We start from the raw sequence: 27967 nt of genomic DNA on the forward strand, positions 1-27967 counted from the left end.
GCTTTTTAAATTACAGTGCCGTTTCAGCAGTCAGGCACCTTGGGTACTTGACTGAATCTTGTTCTTTTCCAACATATTTCACATGAGACTTCATGTTATCCTGGACAACCACCTAATGAGAGTCCAGGCTGAAGTCTTCATTCCCCTTCTGCATGTTCTCTGCTGTTGGCTTTGTTCAGAGCCTTCTTTCTTCTCATCTATCCTACTGTAATGGGCTTTACATTTTAAACATAGCTTGAAATAACAAATCATGACTATAATACATGAAAACGGTTTGTATTTTGTTTTATTTTTATTTAGAAGTGGAGAATACAGTAATAGTGAGGCAGGAGAACAGGGAATTAGGATAGCCAGGGGTAGGGGCATAAGCAAAGGAATAGCAGGTGCAGCCAGTTTGCATAAACAAGAGAACAGCAGGTGCAGCTGGTTCTAGGCTAGATCAGGCAGCATGCAGGCCACATCCTCATGCCTGTGATAAAAAGACAAGAAGTTTCCACTTCAGCCTCTGCTTGACCATGAGCTAAGCCTCCACTTCAGCCTCTGATTGGTCACAGGCCAATCCTTCATAGGCTATAGCCAATTGGAGGCTTCTAAAGGGTACCTAGGGGTGTTGCCAAGTTCTTTTGGCTTTATAAAAACCCTAATTGGGGCCGGGCTCAGTGGCTCACACCCGTAATCCCAGCACTTTGGAGGCCAAGGCAGGTGGATCACTTGAGGTCAGGAGTTTGAAACCAGCCTGGCCAACACAGCGAAACCCCATCTCTGTTATTAAAAAAATACAAAAATTAGTCAGGCATGGTGGCCCGCACCTGTAGTCCCTATTACTGTGGAGGCTGAAGCATGAGAATCACTTGAACCAGGGAGGCAGAGGCTGCAGTGAGCAGAGATTGCGCCACTTTGCACTCGAGCCTGGGTGACAGAGGGAAACTCTGTCTCAAAAAAAAAAAAAAAAAAATTAAAAAAAACATTAATGATTCAAAAAAAATCACTGATGTTCAGAATTCATGGGTGGAAATTTGAAAAATCTGTTTCAGAACATGTGAGAATTAAGAAAGGCAAAAGTTTTATTTTATTTTTGTTTATTTATATATTTATTGAGACAGGGTCTCACTCTGTTGCCCAGGCTGGAGTGCAGTAGCATGATCACAGCTCACTGCAGCCTTGATTTCCGAGGCTCAAGCAATCCTCCCACTTCAGCCCCCTGAATAGCTGATACTACACATGTGTACCACCACGCCTTTCTAATTTTCATATTTTTTGTATAGACTAGGTTTCACCTTTTTGCTCAGGCTGGTCTCAAACTCCTGAGCTCAAGCAATCCTCCTGCCTTGGCCTCCCCCAAAGTTTTAAACATATGTAAATATATTATTTTAAATATTTTATACACGAATAGGGTAAATACTATAAGAAGAATCTTAATATTTCCTCAATATCCATCAAAATATGTGAAAGCAAGTTAGACAAAAACTTAGGGAGAGCTTTCATTGGGAAAATGGGGGACAGACTTATATTTAGAGGTTCCCTTTAACTGGGCAAATGCAAAAAAAAAAATTCTGCTAGAGAAACACAGTGACTTCTATGTGTCCAGTTGAAAAAGATGGAATTTTATGCAGTTCTGTTTCTCTTTTGAGTTTAACTGAACTCAGAGGAATAAACCCTCCTAGAGCTGTTCACATTGGTATATAGAGCAAAATTAAAAACTGAATTCTCACCTTTATCAGTCGGAGAATACTGTAAGAAATTAACAGGATCATTCCAATAACACCAGCCATCAAACACAAAATAATGAGTATTATCACTACAGGAGCTAAAGAGAGCAGCAAAATTATGAAGTCTGAAATAAATGACCACATAGCAATTGAAAAATAAGACAGATAACATCAGCGTAACATCACCTTGCCTTTTAATACAAAGTACAATTAACATACTATTATGTGTATTTTGTCTTTTTTTTAAATTGTGTGCTTTACAGTAACCTTGTGGGAAACTGGGACTGTGAGTGATCAAGTCTTTTGTCCAAGGTCACAAAATAGTTGATGACAGAACTAAAACCTGAGGCTTCTGATTCCAGACCCAGTGTTCTTCACTAGTGTAACTGTAGATAAGAACCCAGTGGACGTTCTCCTCAGATATGGGGAAAAAACCACAAATTCTCCCATAGTTTGGAAGTTATGAGAGAAAACAATGTCTTAACATATAAAAGAGCATTGAACAGATCATAGAATGATAATTTTGGAAAGAAACTGGTATAAACAGTTTACAAATGAAGAAAAGCAGCTGAATAAGGTTAACTTAGCCTTGGTCAGACAACTAGTTAAAAGTAGAATTATAACTATAATGCAGGTCATCTATATTCTAAGCTTTATTCCTTCCACAGTATTCTTATGCATAGTCTCCAATATAGTCACTAACAATGCTTGTTAAGTCATTTATATGTTGGGAATGAAACAATTGAAATCAATTAAGTAAGAGATATTTCCATATTTATAGCATATTTGTAGTACTTCCAGATGAAGTAAATAGAATGGAAGGCTAGACATAAAGGTAAAATGGCTCATTTATTTGCCTAATTAATATTTAAAAGTCCTATTATTGACAAAAAGTAAAAGTAGCATTTCCTCTTGCTGGTGTTGCCCAGCCTTCTTGACCACTTAGCTTGAAAGTATGCGATAGTGATGAAGTTCTATGATGTGCTTTTTACCCTGTGAGCTGTGGACACAGCCAAGTGTGAAGGGAGGGTTGGAATGCAGAATAGCAAATGAGCACACACAGTGATACTCAAGTGAGGGGAAGGGATGTCCCTTCAGCAGAGGTTGTCAAGATGGTCCCTAACTGGTTGCATTGGGCCAAAAATGAATCAAGGCTGAGATTTACCCTTGAAATACAGTACCAGTTAATTAGATGATTTTAAATGCCTTGCTTTCTACATGAGGGAAGAGGGAACTTCACTTGTTTTATAAGCTCTTATGAGGCTTCTTTCAAGTACTCAGGGTTGGTTAGAAAGATAAAACATCTAACTTAAGAGAAAAACTATTACCAAATTATGTATTTCTATTTCCAAAATGTTTTTATTTATTTTTATTTACTTATGTGTTTGTTTTTGAGACAGGGTGTTACCAAGGCTAGAGTACAGTGGCACAGTCATAGCTCACTGCAGCCTCAAACTCCCAGACTCAGGCAATGGATCCGATCCTCCCGCCTCAGCCAGCCTCCCAAGTAGCTGAGACTACAGGTGCATGCCCCATCCCAGCTAATTTTTGTATTTTTTGTAGAGATACATTTTGCCATATTGCCCAGGCTGTTCTCAAATTCCTGGGCTCAAGTGATTAGCCAGGCTCGGCCTCCCAAAATTATAGGGATTATAGGCATGAGCCACGGCCCCTGGCCCCCAAAATGTTTTTAAAAATAAGAAATGCCTATTTTAATTTTAAAAAGAGAATCTTTTCTTTGTCTTTACAATTTCGTGTGAATAAAGTTAACAACATATGCTCTTCTGTTTTAAGATTGACACATTTTCTTAGGCATTTGAAACAAGCAATGGATAGTTTAAAATGGAATGACTTTTATTCTTTGTCAAATATTAACATACCTGGTACAGTGAAACGATGGACAAGTTGTCCCGTTTCTCCTATAAAGCAAAATTTTCATGTAAGTCCAAATAAGTAAGACATGTGCAAAGAAAAAAATCATTTTGGAATCAAACTGTTCTGCAGGTTTCCTTTTCTTAATCATATTTTGAGAGTTGTTGGTCAACTTTCAACATCTAGCTAGTAACATTTATGAGGTAATGTGTCAGTCCTACCATTAGTAATTTCAGTATCTACTTTTAATGACCCAACAAGTATTCATGGATGAGAAATAAGCAAATTGTCTCATAACTGAGGGGAAAGGAATGAGAAAGTATTGGAAGAATCACTTATTGACTTCCACAAGAAGCAATGCATTTTTAAAACATGTAAAAAATAATGAGAAGAAAGGAGGCATATGGAGCCATTACTCCACACAGATGCCAGTCCCATGCATAGAAGGGTCATGCGGCTATCAATTTTCTGATTTATGCCACAGCCACTGTCTGAATCTAAACTTACTGTGTCTCATTTGAGCTTTTGCCAATAGTCTCTCTGGATTCTATGTCAGCAGCAATTGATAGTATGGTTGCCTTACTGTTCCACCTGTGCTAACCTTCCCTCTCAGTCCACATCCTACTTTTGTCTCTGTCTCCACTTGCTATTTTATGTCATGAAGCTCTCTTATACGAAAGCCACACAATTTTCTAGAGTTTAATTATTACAAATTACTTAGTATATGCTATGTTGTTTGATGATTGAGGATTCAGGTATATTTTTTCATTCTTTAGGCTTTACGTACAAAGGTTAATTGGGTCTTGCCTTCTCTTTCTTGGTCACAGTTAATAGTTGTGGGTGCTATATGGGCTTTGGAGTAAAAGAGATGGGTTTTCTGTCACGAAAGTTTGAGAACTGTCACGAGTTACAGCTTGTGTAAATAGAGTTCAATCACAACAATGACTCCAGAGCAACTATTTAAAACTAAGAACATACCGTCATCCTCTTCTGGAGGGTAAACAGTTGTAACAGAAGTTTCTGAAACTTCATGAGCTCTAGGAGGGGCTGGATATGTGTCCCGTTTGTGCTTATCTGCATATAAGAGAAGTTGAGAAAGGGAACAAGAATGAGGTGACTGCGTGGACATAAAGCGTATTATGAAAGACAAACTCTCCCACATCCCTCCCAGCAGCGGCTCCAGAATTTCTTCTTCTCCCCTGAAAACTAACAAGAGAGACTGCCACCAGATTCCTCTTATCTCAGCACCCAGCTTTGCTTATTGTTTATCAGTCACTGAGAATGTGTGAGGTTCTGAGCTAATAACTTTTAGATACATCTTCTTATTTAGCCTTTAGAGAAATGCTGTGAGATAAGTACTGTGTTATTGGCCCCATTTTAAAATTAATGGGATAGAAACCCTGCAGGGCAACTCACCCTGGGTCAGCAGCTGGGATAGAGCTGAGCCCGGGTCTGAGCTGAACTCAGTTTGCGCACAGACCCTCCACACCACCGCACTATTAGGTCCCCTTCATCTGGCCCACTATTACATGGTCACGTGCATCATTTCTGTGCTTTGCCACATTGTTTTAATTTCTTTAACTCACAGTATTATTTCTGTGAGATATTTCAGAGGCAAGAATTCCTCTGTAGTAGGAATTGTGTCTACTTAGTAGGCTGTGTCTACTTAGCTCGCATTTCTCAGTGTTTGTCAGTTTCTCTGCAGTGACAGGTCCCCTAAAATGGGTTACATCACAAAAACAATTTCGGAGCCACAATTTAAAAATAAAAATGAAAACAAACCATTTGTCTGTGATGAGATGTAACTCTTTGTGACTGAAGAAGAGGTTGAAGTGTGCACTGCCACCTCAGTGGTACTCCATGCTGATATGCTCACAATTTCTGTATAAAATAGAAGTTGAGAAAGGGATTAAGAACGAGGTGACAGAGCGGACCATAAAGCATATCGCAAAAGACAAATTCCCTCACATCCCTCCAGTCCCTGAGCTAAGCGCTTTGGTATATATCTTACATAATCTTTAGAGAATTGCTATGTGGTAAGTATTGTATTATTGGCCTTATTTTAAAATTAAGGGGCCAGAAGCCCCTCCAGAATTTCTGCATAGCAGAGGTTTACAGATAAAGTGTGCCTTGGTTTTCTCATCTGTACAATAATAATACTTGCCTCAAAATGTCATTGTGAGAACGAAATTAGTTTAAATATGTGTGTGTATGTGCTATGTGTGTGTATGTGATGTGTATGTGTTAGTATAGTACTTGGCATATAAAGAGCATTACATATATGTTGGGTATTATTGTTATTATGCTTATAAAGGGGTAACTTCAAGTTGCATTTTGGAAACTGTCTATGCTAAGAAAGGTGGAAGCTCATAATAATTATACAGAACAAAAGTTCTGTCCCATATCTCAGTGTCTCCATCTGCTAGGGACAATCTTACTTCTTCAATAAAAGTGGAAACAATAAGAAAACACTATTACATTGCATGAACCCAGGAGGCAGAGCTTGCAGTGAGCCGAGATCACGCCACTGCACTCCAGCCTGGGCGACAGAACGAGACTCCGTTTCACAAAAAAAACCACGCATGCAAACTTGAAATCAGAATGTAGACTCACAAATACCCTTTTAAAATCTCATTAAATAAATTGTGAATTATTTCTGTAATTAAACACTTTTTATTCTTAAATGCAATACATTTCAAATTTATAAGTTATTTTATAAAATTTTATAAATTAAATTCTTTAGATTGCAAAAGTAATATAGATTCAATAAAGAAAATTTGGGAACTACAAGAAAGCACAAAGTATAATATAAAATTCATCTACAGTCAGCTGATGCAATGTTGAACATTTGACACATTTTGATATATAGCCATCTGAACTTTTAGTTGTTATATGTAAATATGGGATCATGGTGTTTAAATATGTGTGAATATGTATATAATGTTTACTAGTCTGACTTTCTACTTAATATGCCACAGATATCCCTATGCTGTTAAATATTCTTCTATGAGAAGATTTTTATGACTGCAGAGTATTCCATTGTATGAATGTTCTGTGGTTTGTATTTCAGTCTCCTATTCTGTGCATTCATGTGTTTTTCACTCTTCTGAGAGTTATAAATCATTATGATAAAAGTCAGTACCCTGAACTCTGTAGATGTACATTTGCTCATCTCTTTGAGACATTCAACTGAGGGGAATGGCACCCAAGTGCAATGGAGTGGAGGTGGAAGGGCTTCTTCTCAGAGGCAGCCAACTTGGCCCCTCAGCTGAATGCTCAAAGTTTCCTGGAGAACCCACGAACAACAGAAAACATCTTCTCTGACACCTCTCATTAGTCTACCCAAGTGAAGACTTCTAAAACCTTCCTCTATTTACCAGCTGATAGGTAATCAGTTTACCTCCAAATCATGGAGAAGACATGATCTATTGTTCCTAAACTGTCTATGTTTTCTCTTCTCTTTTAAGTTCTTTTCTGGCCTTGCTCTTTAACTTGGCCTGCCACCTGATTCCATCATGTGTGTATAAACGATTGCCATATGAATTCACTAAATAGCATGCAAAACAATTACTGAATGTTTCTAAGTTGTTCAGCACTCAGGTATAATGGCTTTTAAGATAATATAAAAACCAATGTTTTTAAACAATAACGTGGTGATAGGGATTTTGAAGTTCAACAAATATTAAGATTCAAATTACAGAAAGAAACATCTTTATGAGTCAACTAAAGTATGTAAGAATTATAAAGATAACTAATGAACAAAAATAATCCATCTCTCTTAATAAATGTTAGATATGAGCTTCGGCTTATTTCTAGATAATGGAATATGGACCTTCTATTGTATTTTTGAAAAGGCATACAATCTAAGTAAAATAGGTTTAGCTATGAAAGTGTTGTGAAAATAGCTAGTAAAATAACAAGCCAAAAAAAATCAAAAGTGTTAATGGCCAGAAGCCTTAAATGGGCATGTAACAATAAACTTGAGATCAGCCTTTGGCTCAGCTACATGGGAATACAACTGGAAAAGGCAGCTGGAGCTCTCATCCTTCACTCAGGTGTGCTCGTCACTTCCATTTCTAACTTTCATCCTCTCCACGCTTCTCCCTTTAATCCTCCACTCCTTCTTCACACCTTTCAGTTCAGTGTAATCCACTTACATTTAGGGTGCACATTTCTTATCCCTGTGGATACCAAATGGGCTCTTCTGAAACATAAAACTTCTTCCTAGGACTTCCATATCCCATTATTTTGAATCTTCTCAACATGAGAATAGTGCTTTATTCATAAAAGATGTTAAATGAAATGTTAATTGTTATAAATGCTTGGACAAATTCTTATTGAGAAAGAATTAGGTGAGTGGTATGGTTTGGATCTGTGTCATCATCCAAATCTCATGTGGAAATGTAATCCCCAAAGTTGGAGGTGGGGCCTGGTGGGAGGTAATTGAATCATGGGGCTGGTTTCTCATTGCTTAACATCATCCCCCTTGATGCTGTCGTGGAGATAGTGATGTCTCATAAGATCTGGTTGTTTAAAAGTGTGTGGCACCTCCCCACTCTCTCTTGCTCCTGCTCCAACGCTCTCTCTCCCCACTCTCTCTCTTGCTCTTGTTCCAACCATGTAAGACATGCCTACTTTCCCTTCGTCTTTTGCCATGATTGTTTCCTGATGCCTCCCCAGAAGCAGAAGCACTATGCTTGTTTGTAGCCTGCAGAACCATGAGGCAATTAAACCTCTTTTCTTTATAAATTACCCAGTCTCAGTTATTTCTTTTATAGCTGTGTGAGAACAAATGGATTTTCATATTGCATCTGAATGCGAACATAATAATTTAAATAATTAATAAATTTAATTTATGATTAATTATAACATATAATTAGTTATAAATTAATTTATAATTAATACATTTAATTTAATTAATAAAATTGTTTAATAAATTAAACAAACCAAATGGCAAAATAGCACATGCAGAATGAATGCAAGCATCTGCAAAAATAAGCATCATTTTAAGACCAATGAAATATTTTCAACATTTCAATAGCAAGCATACTTTTGCTAACATAAGAAAAACAAAAAGGTAAACAATAAAAATACACAAAACATAGTCTGTAAATGCCATCTAGTAGTTTTGACTATGAGTACAAATATACTTATTCCTCCAAGTTTCCTAACTGTTCAGCAGGATGTTAGGGACTACCTGAGTCAGAATTCCAGGGGTCAGGTAGAGAGGTGTTTTCAGTCTATGGGAGGGTGCTACAATTTTCTTTGTGAACACCTGCAAGACTCTGAATGGTCCAGTCCTGCTTGCCTCACATCTTCATTGCTTCACCCTTCCCTTCCCTCTTGGGGCTCCAGCCATTCTGCACATCTGTTCCCTCTATGACTGCACCATACCCTTTTCCATGTCCTAAATCTTGTGCCAGCTCCTCCCTTTGTCTGAAATATTTCCCTCCCTATCTTTACCTAACTACTGGCTTTTCAAGTCTGAGTTCAATGCCACTTCTTTGGGAGGTCTTCGCTGGCCTCTCTAATAAGATTTAGACTAAAAGCTCTCTGAAGTCCCTGGTGCTTAACATGGTGTTGTAAAACCTTATGATTATTTAGAATCCAGATATGCATACCTTAGGCCTTGATGTTTACTGGGGGCCTTGGGTATTTCTTAATTTGTTCAATTATTTACAAAAGGTTGTTTTTGGGGTGGGCGGTATAGGCTGTGGGCTACGTACTAGGAATATACTGATAAATAATTCATGGCCTTTCCTTTCAGGGTAATTCCAGTGCAGTAAGAGTGACAATTATTAATCTAAGTATAATAAGCATTTTAGGGTGGTGGTGGAAGTGGGGACACAACGGAGACAGTGGTCAATTCTACTTGGAGAGGTAGAAAGACCTCATGGAGGTGTTTTTGAATTTATCTTGAAAGAAGTCTAGGATTTTACCAGGCAGGCTGTGTGGTACCAGCAATGCCCTGGAATTTGAGACATCATTGCACGTTAGAAAAACTGCAGGTTATCTATGTGGCTCCAGCACAAGGTGTGAGAAGGAGAGGAATAGAGAAATGGGTGAACAGCAAATGAGAGGCTGAAGAGGTGGTGAGGCACCAAATGCTGTGGGCCATGTTCTTGAATTTGGACTTTATCTTTAAGGCAGTGGAAAGACAACGAAGGGTTTGAAGCAGTTTTTTATTTAGGGAAAATCACTGTCAGTAGTACGGAGGATAACTTAGGGGAAAAAAACATGCCGGAGCTTTGCAGTAGAGGGTCCCATCTTGTGTTCAAGAGTGGCCAAGATAAGCAGTCCCTTTGCAAACAAGCCACTTCTGCTCACAGAAGGTCCTTATCACTTCTTAACATTCCTTTGGTGGAGAAGGCCTATAGCCTGAGGCTTTAAAGGGGGCAGAAAATTACAGCAGGTTGTCAAAAGAATATGGCAAAGAACCCACAATGGGAGCTAACATCTCTTAAAATTGGCACTTTAATTATTTTAATTTTAAATGAAGTCAGAGGAGGTGAAAAGTATTTTAAATTTATAAGGAAAGTGTATGTAACTTTTTTATAAAAATGAAAACATGCTTAGGGAGAGAGAGCTTATTTAGATAAGTTTTGAGCTTTATCAAAACAATTGTAACACTCTAGCAAATACGTAGACTTCTTTCTTCTTCAACAGCTACTCCTCACAGTAAGAGAGCACTTGGTGGAAATTTTGTTCTGAAGAGAATGCTGAAACCCCAGAGATCAAACACTGTACTCAAGTTTACAAAGCTGGACTCAGACCCTAACACTGGCTTTAAAATTTGCCCTAAGTGAGACCATAATGCCTCTCTTTCCAGCTGGATCTATATAGCTCCACTCTGGCTTTTAACAAGGCTCTGAACTATTGTCAGAATTTGGGAATTTCTAACATTGAAGGTAACACATTGACACAATTTCCTCGATGTAAAATTGTATACACTTTATCCAAGTCCCATCTGGGCATGTTATGTCCTATTTGTACCTTACAAAAACTGGTTGGTGGCCAAATTGATTTGAGACTGAAAGTTGCCACTTATGTTCTTAGAAATACTTGCTTTAATTCTCCAGAATCAGTTGCTCTGATACAACTTCTTATAGTCACCTAAATCAACACAGTAAGAAAATAAACATATAAATGCCCTAAAGATAATTTGATAAAAATTGTTTTTTATATCATTTCCTCAACAATCTCATAATGGTAGCTGACCTATAAAATGACCTTTTTCATAGTTCATTTTTCTTCCATTTCTGGAAAAAAGATAGCATAAGCCTTTCAGTAGGAATTAATACCCATGCTTGCTTAGTGGTAAGAGGAAGGCACAGAGGCTTGTTATTGGAAGTCTATAGTTTACAAAACAGTGTCATCTTGAAGGAACAATAGTTCCCATAAAAATGAGTTTTCGTATTTTGTAGTATTAATTAACTTTTAAATAATTTGGTAGCTACTCCAGAATAGAATTACATGGGGGCAATTTAAAGAATTTCATCAATAGCTTCAAATTAAATAAACCAGCATCTGGTTTACCTGGAAGGAGAAACCAAAGAAACATCCTTAAATGCTAAAGCTTCATTCAAAATTCAAGGTAAGGAAACCAAATTTCTACAGTATGATCCCTTAAAATCACCAAGAATGTTCAAAACTACATTTGATAGCAACAGCTCACACAGCTACTTGGCTCTCCTAGATTCTTAAGACCCTAACCAGCTAATAGACATCTGTGGACATATTGAATTCTGCAAAGCTGCAAAATATCTGTGAGAAGATGGTTTTTGAACAGGACTTTTTACTATAGCTATATACTATTTAGTTCAGTAACTGGGTAGAAAGCATTTAAGCAAACTCGTAACCATTGAACAACAAACTTTAGTTTGCCAAAACTGCTTAGGGACTGGATTAAGGGAAGGCTCTCCTGTTATTTTTATCTGTTTGCCTTTGGAGCTCTCAGCTTTCTGTAGCTAAATTAGCTTTCAAAAATCTACTTGTGTCATTCGTAGATGAAAGGTCAGTTTAAGTATTGCCCTGTTGAATTCAGAAGGTACATTTAAGGTAGAAAACCACTTGCAGCACATCTAATCCGAATTGCCGACTTTACAGATAGACATTTGGTCTCATAAAAATTAAATGACTAGCTCAGATTAGCATATCTGTTAAGCAGCAGAACTGAGACTTAATTCTGCTGACCCCCAATATTAGTCTCACCTTCCAGATCTCGCTGCCTGGTTGAGATCTTGTCAGCAAGATTTCTCTAATGTTTTAGTATATTAGTCAGCAAGCATTGGGGCATATTGTACATACAAAAAAGGACAACTAAATTCCTGAGCTCCCTGGACATCCTAAAAGCTAGAATTTTAATAAAAACCATGTAGTCTTCATTTTGATGATTTTTTTCCACACTAATTTATTGTATTACTTAGATTATATCTCTTACCCCTCAGTGTCCTTATACTATAGCCACTATGAGAAATTACGTTTTGCTCTAGCATTACTGAGATGAGAGTCAGTTTCTTAACCCCTTCACATCTTCTGGCAGGAACACATCCAGTCTCTACCTGAAAAATTTCCCCTCTCTCTCCAAGTGAAGTATATTTACCTTGTGGTGTTATGAAAGATGTGTCCAGCATCTGGCTACCCAGGAATAGACAGACCTTGTGCCAACACTGCACATTTTCTTAGCTGCATGGGCCTCTGAGAAACATACTCTCAAGACCTTACCCCATGCCTACTTGCAAGTGAATCACTGGATGAACCCTGAAGGATGGGCAGAGTTTTAGGTGAAGATGCAGAGGAGGAGGGATAAAGAAATAGCATGGGCTAACATATGGAGAAAGGGGAGTATAACATGCATTGATGTGGAGGCTTAGGGCACCTAGCAGGCAAGTGTTGGCAAATCTTGCAGATTGATAAGAGTTTAATATTTAAGTGGCAAATTAGTGCAAAATAAAATATAAAGGTATATTTTGTCATATTAGTGAGGCCTCAAACTCCTACTTTAAATTTATGTTTTTCAGTTTTCAGGCACTGAAATGGCATTTGCTATGGTACTTAGTACAAAGTAAATCTGTGTGACCTGAATTGAATTGTATAATTTAAGTTTGAGAAGGGTGGAATGAATTGGTATACTTTCTAGAAAATGAAATATTCAAAATTTGTGTTTGGCTCATCTCACAGCTTATACTTGTATAACATCGGATGTGTTCCAGAACATTTCACCTCTCTTGTCTCTTATCCCCATGTGTTGGGGGAGAGAGCGTAGACTTCTGCCACTGTTCCCATTGTGCCAAGGAGGTGGGGTGACTTGGGGGCCCAAGACATGTTAGGATAACAACTGGAAATAGCCAGCCTCCTAGCTCTCTGCTATATGCTTTATCTACCAGACCACTCAGCTTTCCCAAATAATTGACATTTCTAACCTGGAATGCTATTAGAAACAATAAAAATAAAATGTGATATTGTATAAGTACCCTTCAGTTTTGCTGTATGCCAAAACTTCCAGTGGCTGAGCTCTTGTCATGATGTGATAAAGTCAGCTCATGCAGCTGCTGCTTTGAGTTTTGGTTTGCTCCTGACTTGCAGCTGAAAGAAGCCTTATCTTGCATAAGCAAACTCTTACAAGGACACACCCTTCATATGAAATGCCTTAAATAGTTTCCAAGTCTGAAAACTAAATTTGCTAAATGCTACAGTTTTTTGTCATTGCAATGACCATGAAAACTACTTGATAAATGCATCTGTGGAAGTTATGCTCAGCTAATTTGTGGTAAAACTGGGACAAAAACCCATATCAATTGACTTCCAACTCAATGCCTTTTCTGCCAGATCTCATTGTCTTGGACAGAATTAACTTATAAATGGGAATCTTGTCTGTGCTAAAAGATGTTTGAAGAAGACAATTTAGATTGGAAATCTTTAGTCTAAAACTTAAGTTTTTCAAATTGTCTGTTAAGATCCCTCAGCACAAGTATTAGTAGACTTCCTATGTAGAGGGAGAGAGAGTAACTACTTTAGGATTTGTGGGCCATAACTACTTTAGGCTTTGTGGACCATCTATTACAAATATTGAACTCTGTCACTGTGCAAAAGCAGCTACAGACAATATGTAAACCAAAGCATAAATAAATGAGTATGACTATGTTCCAATAATGATTTGTGGGCAGTAGAATTTGAATTTCATATAATATCCACATCTTATTATTATTATTTTGATTTTTTTCTTTTTTTTTTGTTTTTTTGAGATGGAAGCTTGCTCTGTTGCCCAGGCTGGAGTGCGGTGGCATGATCTCCGCTCACTGCAAGCTCCGCCTCCCGGGTTCACTCCATTCTCCTGCCTCAGCCTCCCAAGTAGCTGGGACTATAGGTGCCCACCACCAAGGCTGGCTAATTTTTTGTATTTTTAGTAGAGATGGGGTTTCACTGTGTTAGCCAGGACGATGTCGATCTCCTGACCTCATGATCCGCCTGCCTCATCTTCCCAAAGTGATGGGATTACAGGCTTGAACCACTGCAGCTGGCCTATTTTGATTTTTTAAGCACTTAAAAAAGTAAAAATCATTCATAACTTGTAAGGTATACAAAACTAGGAGGCCAGCCGTTCACAGGCTATAGTTTGCTTGGCCCCTGTATTAGCATAACTAGAATCTCTGGATGTGAAACCCAATCATCAGTGCTGCACAGATTCTCTGAGAAAATTCCAACCTGCAGTCAAGATGGTGCATTCCTCTACTAATGGGCTATGAAATCAGTCCAGTGGGTTGTCACTGGCACTAAAAAATTAAGTTCTTCCTTGTACCTCTGGTAGAATTCGGCTGTGAATCCATCTGGTCCTGGACTCCATCTGCTCCTGGACTCAAGCTATTGATTACTGCCACAGTTTCAGAGCCTGTTATTGGTCTATTCAGAGATTCAACTTCTTCCTGGTTTAGTCTTGGGAGAGCGTATGTCTCGAGGAATTTATCTATTTCTTGTAGATTTTCTAGTTTATTTGCGTAGAGGTGTTTGTAGTATTTTGTCTGATGGTAGTTTGTATTTCTGTGGGATTGGTGGTGATATCCCCTTTATCATTTTTTATTGCATCTATTTGATTCTTCTCTTTTTCTTTATTAGTCTTGCTAGCAGTCTATCAATTTTGTTGATCCTTTCAAAAAACCAGCTCCTGCGTTCATTAATTTTTTGAAGGGTTTTTTATGTCTCTATTTCCTTCAGTTCTGCTCTGATTTTAGTTATTTCTTGCCTTCTGCTAGCTTTTGAATGTGTTTGCTCTTGCTTTTCTAGTCCTTTTAATTGTGATGTTAGGGTGTCAATTTTGGATCTTTCCTGCTTTCTCTTGTGGGCATTTAGTGCTATAAATTTCCCTCTACACACTGCTTTGAATGTGTCCCAGAGATTCTGGTATGTTGTGTCTTTGTTTTCGTTGGTTTCAAAGAACATCTTTATTTCTGCCTTCATTTCATTATGTACCCAGTAGTCATTCAGGAGCAGGTTGTTGAGTTTCCATGTAGTTGAGCGGTTTTGAGTGAGTTTCTTAATCCTGAGTTCTAGTTTGATTGCACTGTGGTCTGAGAGACAGTTTGTTATAATTTCTGTTCTTTTACATTTGCTGAGGAGAGCTTTACTTCCAACTATGTGGTCAATTTTGGACTAGGTGTGGTGTGGTGCTGAAAAAAAAGTATATTCTGTTGATTTGGGGTGGAGAGTTCTGTAGATGTCTATTAGGTCCGCATGGTGCAGAGCTGAGTTCAATTGCTGGGTATCCTTGTTAACTTTCTGTCTCATTGATCTGTCTAATGTTGACAGTGGGGTGTTAAAGCCTCCCATTATTATTGTGTGGGAGTCTAAGTCTCTTTGTAGGTCACTCAGGACTTGCTTTATGAATGTGGGTGCTCCTGTATTGGGTGCATATATATTTAGGATAGTTAGCTCTTCTTGTTGAATTGATCCCTTTACCATTAAGTAATGGCCTTCTTTGTCTCTTTTGATCTTTGTTGGTTTAAAGTCTGTTTTATCCTAGACTAGGATTGCAACCCCTGCCTTTTCTTTGTTTTCCATTTGCTTCATAGATCTTCCTCCATCCTTTTATTTTGAGCCTATGTGTGTCTCTGCATGTGAGATGGGTTTCCTGAATACAGCACACTGATGGGTCTTGACTCTTTATCCAATTTGCCAGTCTGTGTCTTTTAATTGGAGCATTTAGTCCATTTACATTTAAAGTTAATATTGTTATGTGTGAATTTGATCCTGTCATTATGATGTTCGCTGGTTATTTTGCTCATTAGTTGATGCAGTTTCTTCCTAATCTCGATGGTCTTTACATTTTGGCATGATTTTGCAGCGGCTGGTACTGGTTGTGCCTTTCCATGTTTAGTGCTTCCTTCAGGAGCTCTTTTAGGGCAGGCCTGGTGGTGACAAAATCTCTCAGCATTTGCTTGTCTGTAAAGGATTTTATTTCTCCTTCACTTATGAAGTTTAGTTTGGCTGGATATGAAATTCTGGGTTGAAAATTCTTTTCTTTAAGAATGTTGAATATTGGCCCCCACTCTCTTCTGGCTTGTAGAGTTTCTGCCGAGAGATCTGCTGTTAGTCTGATGGGCTTCCCTTTGTGGGTAACCCGACCTTTCTCTCTGGCTTCCCTTAATATTTTTTCCTTCATTTCAACTTTGGTGAATCTGACAATTATGTGTCTTGGAGTTGCTCTTCTCGAGGAGTATCTTTGTGGCATTCTGTGTATTTCCTGAATCTGAATGTTGGCCTGCCTTGCTAGATTGGGGAAGTTCTCCTGGATAATATCCTGCAGAGTGTTTTCCAACTTGGTTCCATTCTCCCTGTCACTTTCAGGTACACCATTCAGACGTAGATTTGGTCTTTTCACATAGTCCCATATTTCTTGGAGGCTTTGTTCGTTTCTTTTTATTCTTTTTTCTCTAAACTTCCCTTCTCGCTTCATTTCATTCATTTCATCTTCCATCACTGATACCCTTTCTTCCAGTTGATCGCATCAGCTCCTGAGGCTTCTGCATTCTTCAAGTAGTTCTCGAGCCTTGGCTTTCAGCTCCATCAGCTCCTTTAAGCACTTCTGTGTATTGGTTACTCTAGTTATACATTCGTCTAAATTTGTTTCAAAGTTTTCAACTTCCTTGCCTTTGGTTTGAATTTCATCCTGTAGCTCAGAGTAGTTTGATCGTCTAAAGCCTTCTCTCAACTTGTCAAAGTCATTATCCGTCCAGCTTTGTTCCGTTGCTGGTGAGGAACTCTGTTCCTTTGGAGGAGGAGAGGCGCTCTGCTTTTTAAAGTTTGCCGTTTTTCTGCTCTGTTTTTTCTCCATCTTTGTGGTCTTATCTACTTTTGGTCTTTGATGATGGTGATATACAGATGGGTTTTTGGTGTGGATGTCCTTTCTGTTTGTTAGTTTTCCTTCTAACAGATAGGACCCTCAGCTGCAGGTCTGTCGGAGTTTGCTAGAGGTCCACTCCAGAGGAACTGGTACCATTCCTTCTGAAAATATTCCAATCAATAGAAAAAGAGGGAATCCTCCCTAACTCATTTTATGAGGCTAGCATCATCCTGATACCAAAGCCGGGAAGAGACACAACCAAAAAAGAGAATTTTAGACCAATATCCTTGATGAACATTGATGCAAAAATCCTCAATAAAATACTGGCAAACAGAATCCAGCAGCACATCAAAAAGCTTATCCACCATGATCAAGTGGGCTTCATCCCTGGGATGCAAGGCTGGTTCAATATATGCAAATCAATAAACGTAATCCAGGATATAAACAGAACCAAAGAGAAAAACCACATGATTATCTCAATAGATGCAGAAAAGGCCTTTGACAAAATTCAACAACTCCTTCATGCTAAAAACTCTCAATAAATTAGGTATTGGTGGGACGTATTTCAAAATAATAAGAGCTATCTATGACAAACCCACAGCCAATATCATACTGAATGGACCAAAACTGGAAGCATTCCCTTTGAAAACTGGCACAAGACAGGGATGCCCTCTCTCACCTCTCCTATTCAACATAGTGTTGGAAGTTCTGGCCAGGGCAATTAGGCAGGAGAAGGAAATAAAGGGAATTCAATTAGGAAAAGAGGAAGTCAAATTGTCCCTGTTTGCAGATGACATGATTGTATATCTAGAAAACCCCATTGTCTCAGCCCAAAATCTCCTTAAGCTGATAAGCAACTTCAGCAAAGTCTCAGGATACAAAATCAATGTACAAAAATCACAAGCATTCTTATACACCAATAACAGACAAACAGAGAGCCAAATCATGAGTGAACTCCCATTCACAATTGCTTCAAAGAGAATAAAATACCTAGGAATCCAACTTATAAGGGATGTGAAGGACCTCTTTAAGGAGAACTTCAAACCACTGCTCAATGAAATACAAGAGGATACAAACAAATGGAAGAAGATTCCATGCTCATGGGTAGGAAGAATCAATATCGTGAAAATGGCCATACTGCCCAAGGTAATTTATAGATTCAATGCCATCCCCTTCAAGCTACCAATGACTTTCTTCACAGAATTGTAAAAAACTACTTTAAAGTTCCTATAGAACCAAAAAAGAGCCTGCATCACCAAGTCAATCCTAAGCCATAAGAACAAAGCAGGAGGCATCACGCTACCTGACTTCAAACTATACTACAAGGCTACAGTAACCAAAACAGCATGATACTGGTACCAAAACAGAGATATAGATCAATGGAACAGAACAGAGCCGTCAGAAATAACGCCTCATATCTACAACTATCTGATCTTTGACAAACCTGAGAAAAACAAGCAATGGGGAAAGGATTCCCTATTTAATAAATGGTGCTGGGAAAACTGGCTAGCCATATGTAGAAAGCTGAAACTGGATCCCTTCCTTACACCTTATACAAAAATTAATTCAAGATGGATTAAAGACTTAAATGTTAGACCTAAAACCATAAAAACCCTAGAAGAAAACCTAGGCATTACCATTCAGGACATAGGCATGGGCAAGGACTTCATGTCTAAAACACCAAAAGCAATGGCAACAAAAGCCAAAATTGACAAATGGGATCTAATTAAACTAACGAGCTTCTGCACAGCAAAAGACACTACCATCCGAGTGAACAGGCAACCTACAGAATGGGAGAACATTTTTGCAACCTACTCATCTGACAAATGGCTAATCTCCAGAATCTACAATGAACTCAAACAAATTTACAAGAAAAAAACAAACAACCCCATCAAAAAGTGGGGAAAGGATGTGAACAGACACTTCTCAAAAGAAGACATTTATGCAGCCAACAGATACGTGAAAAAATGGTCATCATCACTGGCCATCAGAGAAATGCAAATCAAAACCACAATGAGATACCATCTCACACCAGTTAGAATGGCAATCATTAAAAAGTCAGGAAACAACAGGTGCTGGAGAGGATGTGGAGAAATAGGAACACTTTTCCACTGTTGGTGGAACTGTAAACTAGTTCAACCATTGTGGAAGTCAGTGTGGCGATTCCTCAGGGATCTAGAACTAGAAATACCATTTGACCCAGCCATCCCATTACTGGGTATATACCCAAAGGACTATAAATCATGCTGCTATAAAGACACATGCACATGTATGTTTATTGCGGCACTATTCACAATAGCAAAGACTTGGAACCAACCCAAATGTCCAACAATGATAGACTGGATTAAGAAAATGTGGCACATATACACCATGGAATACTATGCAGCCATAAAAATTGATGAGTTCATGTCCTTTGTAGGGACATGGATGAAATTGGAAATCATCATTCTCAGTAAACTATCGCAAGGACAAAAAACCAAACACCGCATGTTCTCACTCATAGATGGGAATTGAACAATGAGAACACATGGACACAGGAAGGGGAACATCACACTCTGGGGACTGTTTTGGTGTGCGGAGAGAGGGGAGGGATAGCATTAGGAGATATACCTAATGCTAAATGACGAGTTAATGGGTGCAGCATACTAGCATGGCACATGTATACATATGTAACTAACCGGCACATTGTGCACATGTACCCTAAAACTTACAGTAGAATAATAATTAAAAAAAAACTAAGTTGTTGTCTAGGTGTGGTGGCTCATGCCTGTAACCGCAGTGCTTTGGGAGACCAAGGCAGGAGGATTGCTTGAGGCCAGGAGCTCGAGACCTCCCTGGGCAACATAGCAAGACCCCATATTTACAAATTAGATAACAAAAAAATTAGTCAGGTGTGGTTAAGCACACCTGAAGTCTCAGCTAGTTGAGAGGCAGAAGCTGGAGAATCACTTGAATCCAGCAGTTCAAGACTGAAGTAAGCTATGACTGTGCCATTGCAGTCCAGCTTAGGCCGCAGAGCAAAATCTTGTCTCTAAAAAAATTTAAGTTGTATAAAATAGGAGAGAATATATCAAAGTACATCACACAGAATAAGGGAAGGTATTATTTTGTGGAATTTTATTTCAGAGAAGTGTGTGTATGAGTCTGTGTGCTGTGAGTTGTAGTGCATATTAACTGTGTCTCAATAATACTTGATTATGTTTTGAGCCTGATGAACCTGGTTATACCCTATCTGAATACCCGGCTGCCAGATCAATAGCATATGACATACCTGAAATGCACTCACGGCATGCAGAAGCCATTGACCAGTGGCTCATGCACACCTTTATCCAGCCTATCTAGCTCCAGAAAGCACTTAGACTTTCCATGTGTGCTGCACCACTAAAATGGGAATTCTGAGAGAGAATGCTTTCAAAAACATAAAGTTAGCTAATGGGACAATTACAAGTAGGCTATATACTTTAGAAACACATGAAAAGATAAGAGCAAATAAAACATAGTATATATATCAAAAGAGCAGAAACAAAGAATCATATAATAAAATATGAAATAGGATAACAGAAGTAAGATACTAAATGTCAGTTGTGAATTAATGAATGCATATGGATTATGGTTTGTATTAAAAGACAGAAACTTTTAGATTGAGTCAAAAGAGATAGGTTAGGACTGGTGCAATGGCTCATGCCTGTAATCCCAACACTTTGGGAGGCCGAGGCAGGTGGATTGCCTGAGCTCAGGCGTTGGAGACCAGCCTGGGCAACACGGTGAAACCCCATCTCTACTAAAATACAAAAAATTAACTGGGCCTGGTGGTGTGCGCCTGTATTCTCAGCTACTTGGGAGGCTGAGGCAGGAGAATTGCTTGAACCCGGGAGGCAGAGGTTGCAGTGAGCCGAGATCGTGCCACTGCACTCCAGCCTGGGTGACAGAACGAGACTCCATCTTCAAAATAAATCAATGAATACATATAAAACTAAATAGGAATAACCGTATTAATTTTAGGCAAAGTAGAATTAAGAGCAAAGACATTACAAACAATGAAAAAGATTTACTTGTGTCGTTAAGCAATATATTTCACAATGATTCTTAAATAATTATGGACCATTTTAGCCCAATAATATAGCAACGAGAAATATCAAGCAGAATAAGAAGTTGGGAAAAATACAATACCATTGAGAAATTTTAAGTTTTCTCCAATTGTGATAGATCAAGAAAGCAAAAAACAAACACAGAAAGGATCTGAAATATATCTGCTTGCAATCACAAGCTATTGATTTATATGATTTTTTGCTAACGAATCAATGAGGACAGATTTTATTAGGCATTCCCACATTCCCATACACTCGTTTTGAAAGAACATTTCTGTATTTCCTGATAAAATGTTTTTGAGGTCTGAATCTAGCAGAATAGTTCAGGAAAGGTAGCAAGGGGAAAACTTTTGAGGTCTTTTTCCTAGCAAAATGCAATTTCAGTGCCATGATCTCTATTCTCAGTTGCCTCAAATAGCTGTACTATTCATGTTTTATGTTTTGTATTTATTTCCTTCTATTTTGGTTTTTAAAAATATAATGATGACTGGGAAATAAGTGATAACATCAAAAGGAAGCCTCCAGAATTTAAAAACATTTTCTATAGCCCATATAAAAAGGAGCAACAGGCTAACATAACAGCCACACAGTTAGAGTTCCTTAGCTGCACCACGTGAGGAAGACAGACCGTCAACCTTCATTAAAGTCTTCAGCTTGGTGAAAGCACAAGCAGAACACTGAGTGACAATGTTGTAAGAGTAACGGAGCCAATCCTGGGACATCACTAGGTATGGTACAGGCAACATAACATATTCTCTAAGTGCACAGATTCTGCAGTGGAACTGCCTAGGCTCAAACTAAGTCCTCTAGCAACTACCTGAGACCTTGCAAAATTTACTTAATCTCTATATTTTTGTTCCATCATTATACATGGATTAGTCTTATAGAGTTATTGAACAGATTAAGTTAAAATGCACATAATATTTTTTGCAAGAATGGAAAACCTAATCTAAAATTTCTATGAAATTGTTAGGGATCTAAATAGCCAAAACAATCTTGAAGAAGAACAAGGTTTGGTGAATCACACTTCATGAATTTAAAACGTATAACCAAGTAACAGCAATAAAATCTGTGTGATTTTGCCCCAAGAACAGACATATTCTTAGGATAGAATTGAGACTCCAGAAATAAACTCGTCTATCCATGGCCAATTAACTTTCAAGAAGGGTGTCAAGACCATTCAATGGGCAAAGGATAGTCTCTTCAACAAATGGTGCTGGGACAACTGCAAAATAATAAAGGTGGACTCTTATCATACATCATATAGAAAAATTAACTGATAATAAACCAAAGATCTAAATATAAGAGAAGAACTACAAAACTCTTAGAAGAAAACATAGGGAGAAATTTTTATGACTTTAAATTTGGCAATTATTTTTAGATATGATATCAAAAGCCTAAGCAACAAAAGAAAAAAAAATAAATTGGACTTGAAAATGAAAAACATTTGTACATCAAAGGACACTATCAAAAGTAAAAACAAAAATCTACAGAATGAAGGAAAAGATTTGCAAATAGTATACCTGACAAGACTCTTTATCCAGAACATGGAAAGAACTCTTACAACTTAGCAACACAAAGAGAAAAATAAATTTAAACATGGGTGAAGGACTAGAACCAACATTTCTCCAAAGATATGCAAAATGCAGTTACCAACAACTACATGAGAAGATTCTGAGCATCATTAGTTATTAGGAAAATGCAAGAGACCACAGTGAAAAACCATTTCATACCCTCTGAAATGGCTATAATTAAAAAAATGAAAAAGTACAATTTCCGGCAACACTGTGAAGAAATTGGCACCTCATACACCCTGGTGAAAAGGTCAAAAGGTGCAGCTCCTGTGGAAAAGAGTTTAGCAGTTCCTTAGTAAGTTAAACATAAAATGACTATGACCCAGCAATTCTACCCCTATACATCTTTGAGTATTAAAAGTGGCTTCAAACAAAACTAGTACAGGAATATTTATAGCAGCACTATTCACAATAGCCAAAAGCTGGAAACAACACAAATTTTAATCAGATGATGGATGGATAAGCAAAATGTGATATACCAACCCAAATTTTAATCAAATGATGGATGGATAAACAAAATGTGATATACCAACACAATGGAATAATATTTATTATAAAAGGAATGAAATACTGATACACGCTACAATATCGATGAACTTTAAACACATTATTTTAAGTGAAAGAAGCCATCCATAAAAGGCTACCTATTATATGATTCCATTTATATGAAATATCTACAATGGGTAAATTTGTAGAGGTAGAAAACAGATTAGTGGTTTCCAGGGGCTGGAGGAATTGGAAGTGGCTGCTAATGGGTAAGAGGTTTCCTTTTGGAGTGATGAAAATGTTCTGCAACTAGATAATGGTGATGGGTGTGCATCATTTTGAATGCATTAAATGCTAACAATTGTACAGTTTAAAATGGTTCAAATGGTAAATTTATATTATGTGTATTTTACTACAATTTTAAAAATTAAGTGTATGTAAATCGCTTAGAACAGTGCATGGCACAAAGTAAGTGCTATATCAGTGTTGGTTATTATTATTCAGAACCTGCCTGTGTACGGAACCTAACCTGCTGTATATAAATCTAGGGATGGAAATACCAAAGTTGATTAAATAGCTGTTTATAGAACTTTGTACACTACAAACAAAGACGACATCATTTTTCCAGTGCTTACATATAATAATTTGGGTTAGACAGAAATTCTTAATAAATATCACAATAAATTGTATAGTCATAGTCTATGACCAACGTACAAAAATTAAAGACTTCTTAGAAAGCAGAGATTGTGTTTGTTCGGTTTACTTTTTAAAATATATTAAAACTTGTCTAGATTATATTATATGGTTCTCCTTGCAGAAAATTTAGAAAGTATTTAAAATGAGAGAAAAAAAATAAAACCTAACAATCCCAACACTCAGAGATACACCCGGAATTTTTTTTCAACATTTTTGCTTTAGTTTTAGTTTAGTTCATTTATCACAGAAAACTACACAGATAGGTACTTACTAAAGATATGGATATGATAATAATGGCTGGAAATCTATGATGTAAAAATGTAGGTCCAGCCTGATTTTGTCAGCACCATATAAGAAGGATTGGGTTTTTTTGGGGCAAAAGATATTACATTTGCAGTTGGTGTCAAAATATAATCTGTAAAGATAACTTGGGGGAAATTCCCCAAAAGTATACTTCTCAAATAGTCTCATAGATGTTTTGAATAATCTTCTAGAAACCAAGGTGAAAAGAAATTTATCACAAGAATGTTAAGCTAACTTTCCTAATTTAAAATCACTACAAAGTAAGTTTGAGATACCATCCCTACTTTCCCCTCTATTCAGACCTTTTCTGCAAAGGAGTTCACAGTGGGTGTCTGTTTCTTTCTAAAAACCCTATTTCACACCATGCTAAAGATATTTATAGGTTTGGCAACTAGTCCAGCTCACCTCAGGCTGAATTTTGGGGATTCATTGGGGTTTACAGATGAAAAATGATTGTAGATACCATCTACTCGGCGCTTTATTGAATAGGCACAAGAAAACTGAGGCCCATGGTTGTTAAATGATTTTTCGTGGCTAAACTAGTCTGCCACAAAATTCTGGTCATTTGTCATTTGTCATTTTGAGTAGTTGATATTGACTGCCTACTATGTGGCTGACAATGCGTGGGACACATAAGCGAAGACACAGGTTTTGCTTTTCAAGAATTTATAGTCATGCATTCCCTGGCATACACTTCCTGTAACTCTTTCCTGTACCAGTTAAACACACAGCTAGCAAGGCTCTTTTCTTGGATCCCTGAAGAAAAAAAAAAAAAAGAGAGATGCCTTGTTTCTTCACTTAACATGTGCTTTTCAGACTGATGTACCTGCAGGGGTATGAGTCAAGATGCACAGGGTAATAATGATCTGTCTATGCGGAGCACTCACTGTGTCTAACCAGATGAAAACAAATATTTCCTCTTTCCTTTCCTCCTCCCCTTCCTCCTGTCTCTTCCCTTCCCTTCTCTCTTCTCCCTTCTTGCCTCCCTCTCTCTCCCTCCTCTCTTCTTTCCTTCCTTTTTTTTTCCTTCTTTTCTTTCTTCCTTCCTCTCCCTCTCTGCTTATGTCTCCTTCTTCCTCCCTTCACCTCCTTCCTTGCTTATTCAACCAGTATGCTACTATAAATACCAATCGGGAACTGTGCTAGATTCTGGGGATACACGGATGAATAAAGTAGGCATGATGATATCACACCAGTCCGTTTGTTTCCTCCAACTAAATTAGTATATTATGACCTAGAATGCAAATTTTGTATGAGTTTTTAAGTAAACACAAAAAGCTTTTGGAGCCTCCTGGTTTATGCCATAATTTCCTAGTCGAAGTGATATAGTACTGTATTTTCAAATTGGTTCTTAGCTTCAGAATCTGATTTTCAGATTAAAGCTCCAGCTTTTCCTTGAAAACACTAACTTACCTCCTGTTTCAGAATTTTTGCTCTTGCTCTTCCCTCTGCCTTCCGTCCTCTTTTCCCAGAATTTTCAGGGTTGGCTCCGTCTCCTTGTTCCACGTTTAGCATAAATGTCATCTACTCAGAAAATAATTCCCTGCTACCCTTAAGCAGTTTTCGGCATTCATGTTTATCATCTCACCTGGTTTTATATGCTTTGTATTATTTTTGACTGTTTTTATCTTATTTTAATAAGATAGTTGTTGCTCCATTTATTATCTGCGTTCCCTCCCACCATCCACTGCGCCCACCCTCCGTGTATCTCCCTGGGAGCCCATTTTTCTTCCTGCTGTGGGCTCAGTGTCTGGTTCACAATCTGGCATGTAATGACTGAATCATCAAATGAGTGCAGGAATTCAGGGACTGGGAATCAAGTCGTATTAGAAAAAATGGATTCTCCATTTGGAAGAAGATCTCTGGTAAGTTTAGAATTAGAAATATCGGCTTTATTCTTAAGATTCCTGGAGAAAGCAAGACAATCGTCTTTTTTTCATAGCAAAAAAGAAGAAAAAAAAAGGAAAAGACTTTACCATGTTTACTCTTCAGCTAATCAGTATGGGGGAAAAACTTGATCTTACACCTTTCTGTTATACTATAAAGTAGCCACATCCAGAGAGTTTCCTTTAATTCACTATCTGCTTGTGTAGTTGTAGAAATTAAAAAAAAAATCATTTCTTTGCCAGGAACCTTTCCAAATTTGGGGCACTTGTAAGTCACACAGAGTTTTCCCAAATGCTGGGCACACCCCCAGTAGAGTATGCAGTGTGTAATTTTGTTTGAGTTACACCCAGTTTGGTTTGCCCCATGGAGCAACACAAAGAATACATCTTTTTTTCTGTGTAATAGCACTTCAAATATATGAATACATATACAAATATTACACTACATCCCTTTCATTTGTTTTCTTTTCTTCAAACTAAATGTTTTCATACTTTTCTGCTTAAAAAATTAGAGTAGCTATGTTTGTTTTCTGTTTTCTTTCTGTAATTTTCTTTTCTCTCTGACTCTCAGAAATCACCACTCACATAACGTAGGTTTGTTCCCTAGTCTGTAATTATTGATAGCAACTACTTATTTTAATAATACTTATATTATTAATACTTATTAATCATGATAGTTAATTCTAATCATAGAAAATGCATAGTAAGCTTAACATTTTACTTTGTTTCAGGCATCAGTAAGTGTATTCCATTAAATATTTTGTTTAATCTTTACGCAATTATTCTGAGGCAAATACCAACATTGCCTGCATTTTAAAGACGAGGACACATGAAAATGTGGGCACATAATTTGCCTTAATGTTCCCCAGCCTTGAGAAGTAAAACTAGATTTGAACCCAGTTCTGTCTGTTCCTCATGCCTGTGCTCTTAACTATTGCACTATTTTATCCTCCCCTAGGGTATCTTAGAAAATGCTGATCTCTCTTCCCTGTATGCTACTGTATGCTCAGTAGATCCTCTCTTCCCTGTATGCTACTGTATGCTCAGTAGATCCTTGATACTTGCTCTAACTGGGTTACAGCTATGTCTAATAGACTCAGAATGTTTCAAGCAACTGCCTGCCCCCTGTGTGCTGGGCACTAGTAATGCTAACACATAAGCACTGCACTTCAGAGGATGTTTAACTATAATATTCTCAGAAAGAGGCCAAAATCATGTTTATTTAATACACTAAATTAATAATTAAATTTAAACTAAGTTAAATTCAAATTATTGAATTAATACAATTTAATAATGACCCTATGATATTTATTTTAATGGATTTAAATTTCTCCTAAAATTCACATGACACCTAAGCCAGTAAGAGTTGTTTTTGTTTTTGTTTCTTCCTATGTGACACTTTAGTAATGGACCCACAGAGAAGCGAACAACTCCCCACAGTTTCAGTGTTCATGCTTTTGGCTTCTCACCATTTGGCAGAAATAGGAAATTATACCTTTTTAAAACTAAAAGCCATATAACACCTTTGTTAATAACTCTTTAGTTTGGAAATGAATCTCCTTATAACTCAAACAAAGCAATACATTTATTTACAGAGAGCTATTTCTCATAGCATTTGATAAAATTATTTTAATTCTAGCTAGACTTAGAATTGAAGTAAGCTTCTCATACTAGAAAACTGGATTCGGCCATAAATACTGGGCTCCCTTGTGCCATTTCCCCCACATTGGTTGCTGAGTTCCAGTAAAATCCATCCACCAGACTGGAAGAGGAAATACTACTCATTTATTCATTTAAATAAGATAGAACTAAAATAGGGTAGTTCATATTTTATTCTATGATCTCATACCCAATATAACAGAACCAAGATGAAATAAAATCACTTACCTGACAACAGTAATACAAAGATTATTTTTCCATACATCCTGAGATCATGAGCTGGCTCCTGAAGTTAGTGCAAAAAAACTACCAAAGACAACTGCAAGTGTCAGTGTCTGGCCTTAGCCTGCTAGCTGTT

The 27967-nt window shown here is 37.6% G+C and overlaps 1 protein-coding gene across 1 annotated transcript; it reads right to left on the bottom strand.

Moving 5' to 3' along the window:
* Positions 1-268: 268 nt before the first annotated feature.
* Positions 269-27967, bottom strand: LOC115934368 (glycophorin-B). The gene is made up of 5 exons (XM_063705139.1): positions 27838-27967; positions 5364-5462; positions 3590-3628; positions 1713-1807; positions 269-469 (listed from the first exon to the last, which is right to left on the bottom strand). The coding sequence occupies exons 1-5, from the start codon at positions 27872-27874 to the stop codon at positions 464-466; spliced, it is 276 nt and encodes a 91-aa protein (XP_063561209.1). The 5' UTR covers positions 27875-27967; the 3' UTR covers positions 269-463.

This window comes from Gorilla gorilla, chromosome 3 (genome assembly GCF_029281585.2).
Source record: "Gorilla gorilla gorilla isolate KB3781 chromosome 3, NHGRI_mGorGor1-v2.1_pri, whole genome shotgun sequence".
NCBI classification, from domain to species: Eukaryota; Metazoa; Chordata; class Mammalia; order Primates; family Hominidae; genus Gorilla; species Gorilla gorilla.

Coding starts and splice junctions, on each gene's coding strand:
- LOC115934368 (XM_063705139.1), bottom strand. CDS start 27,874: ATGTATGGAAAAATAATCTTTGTATTACTGTTGTCAG. Junction 5,463..27,837: donor CTTTGTATTACTGTTGTCAG/GTAAGTGATTTT, acceptor TATTTTATACAG/AAATTGTGAGCATATCAGCA. Junction 1,808..3,589: donor CCATCGTTTCACTGTACCAG/GTATGTTAATAT, acceptor TGCTCTCTTTAG/CTCCTGTAGTGATAATACTC.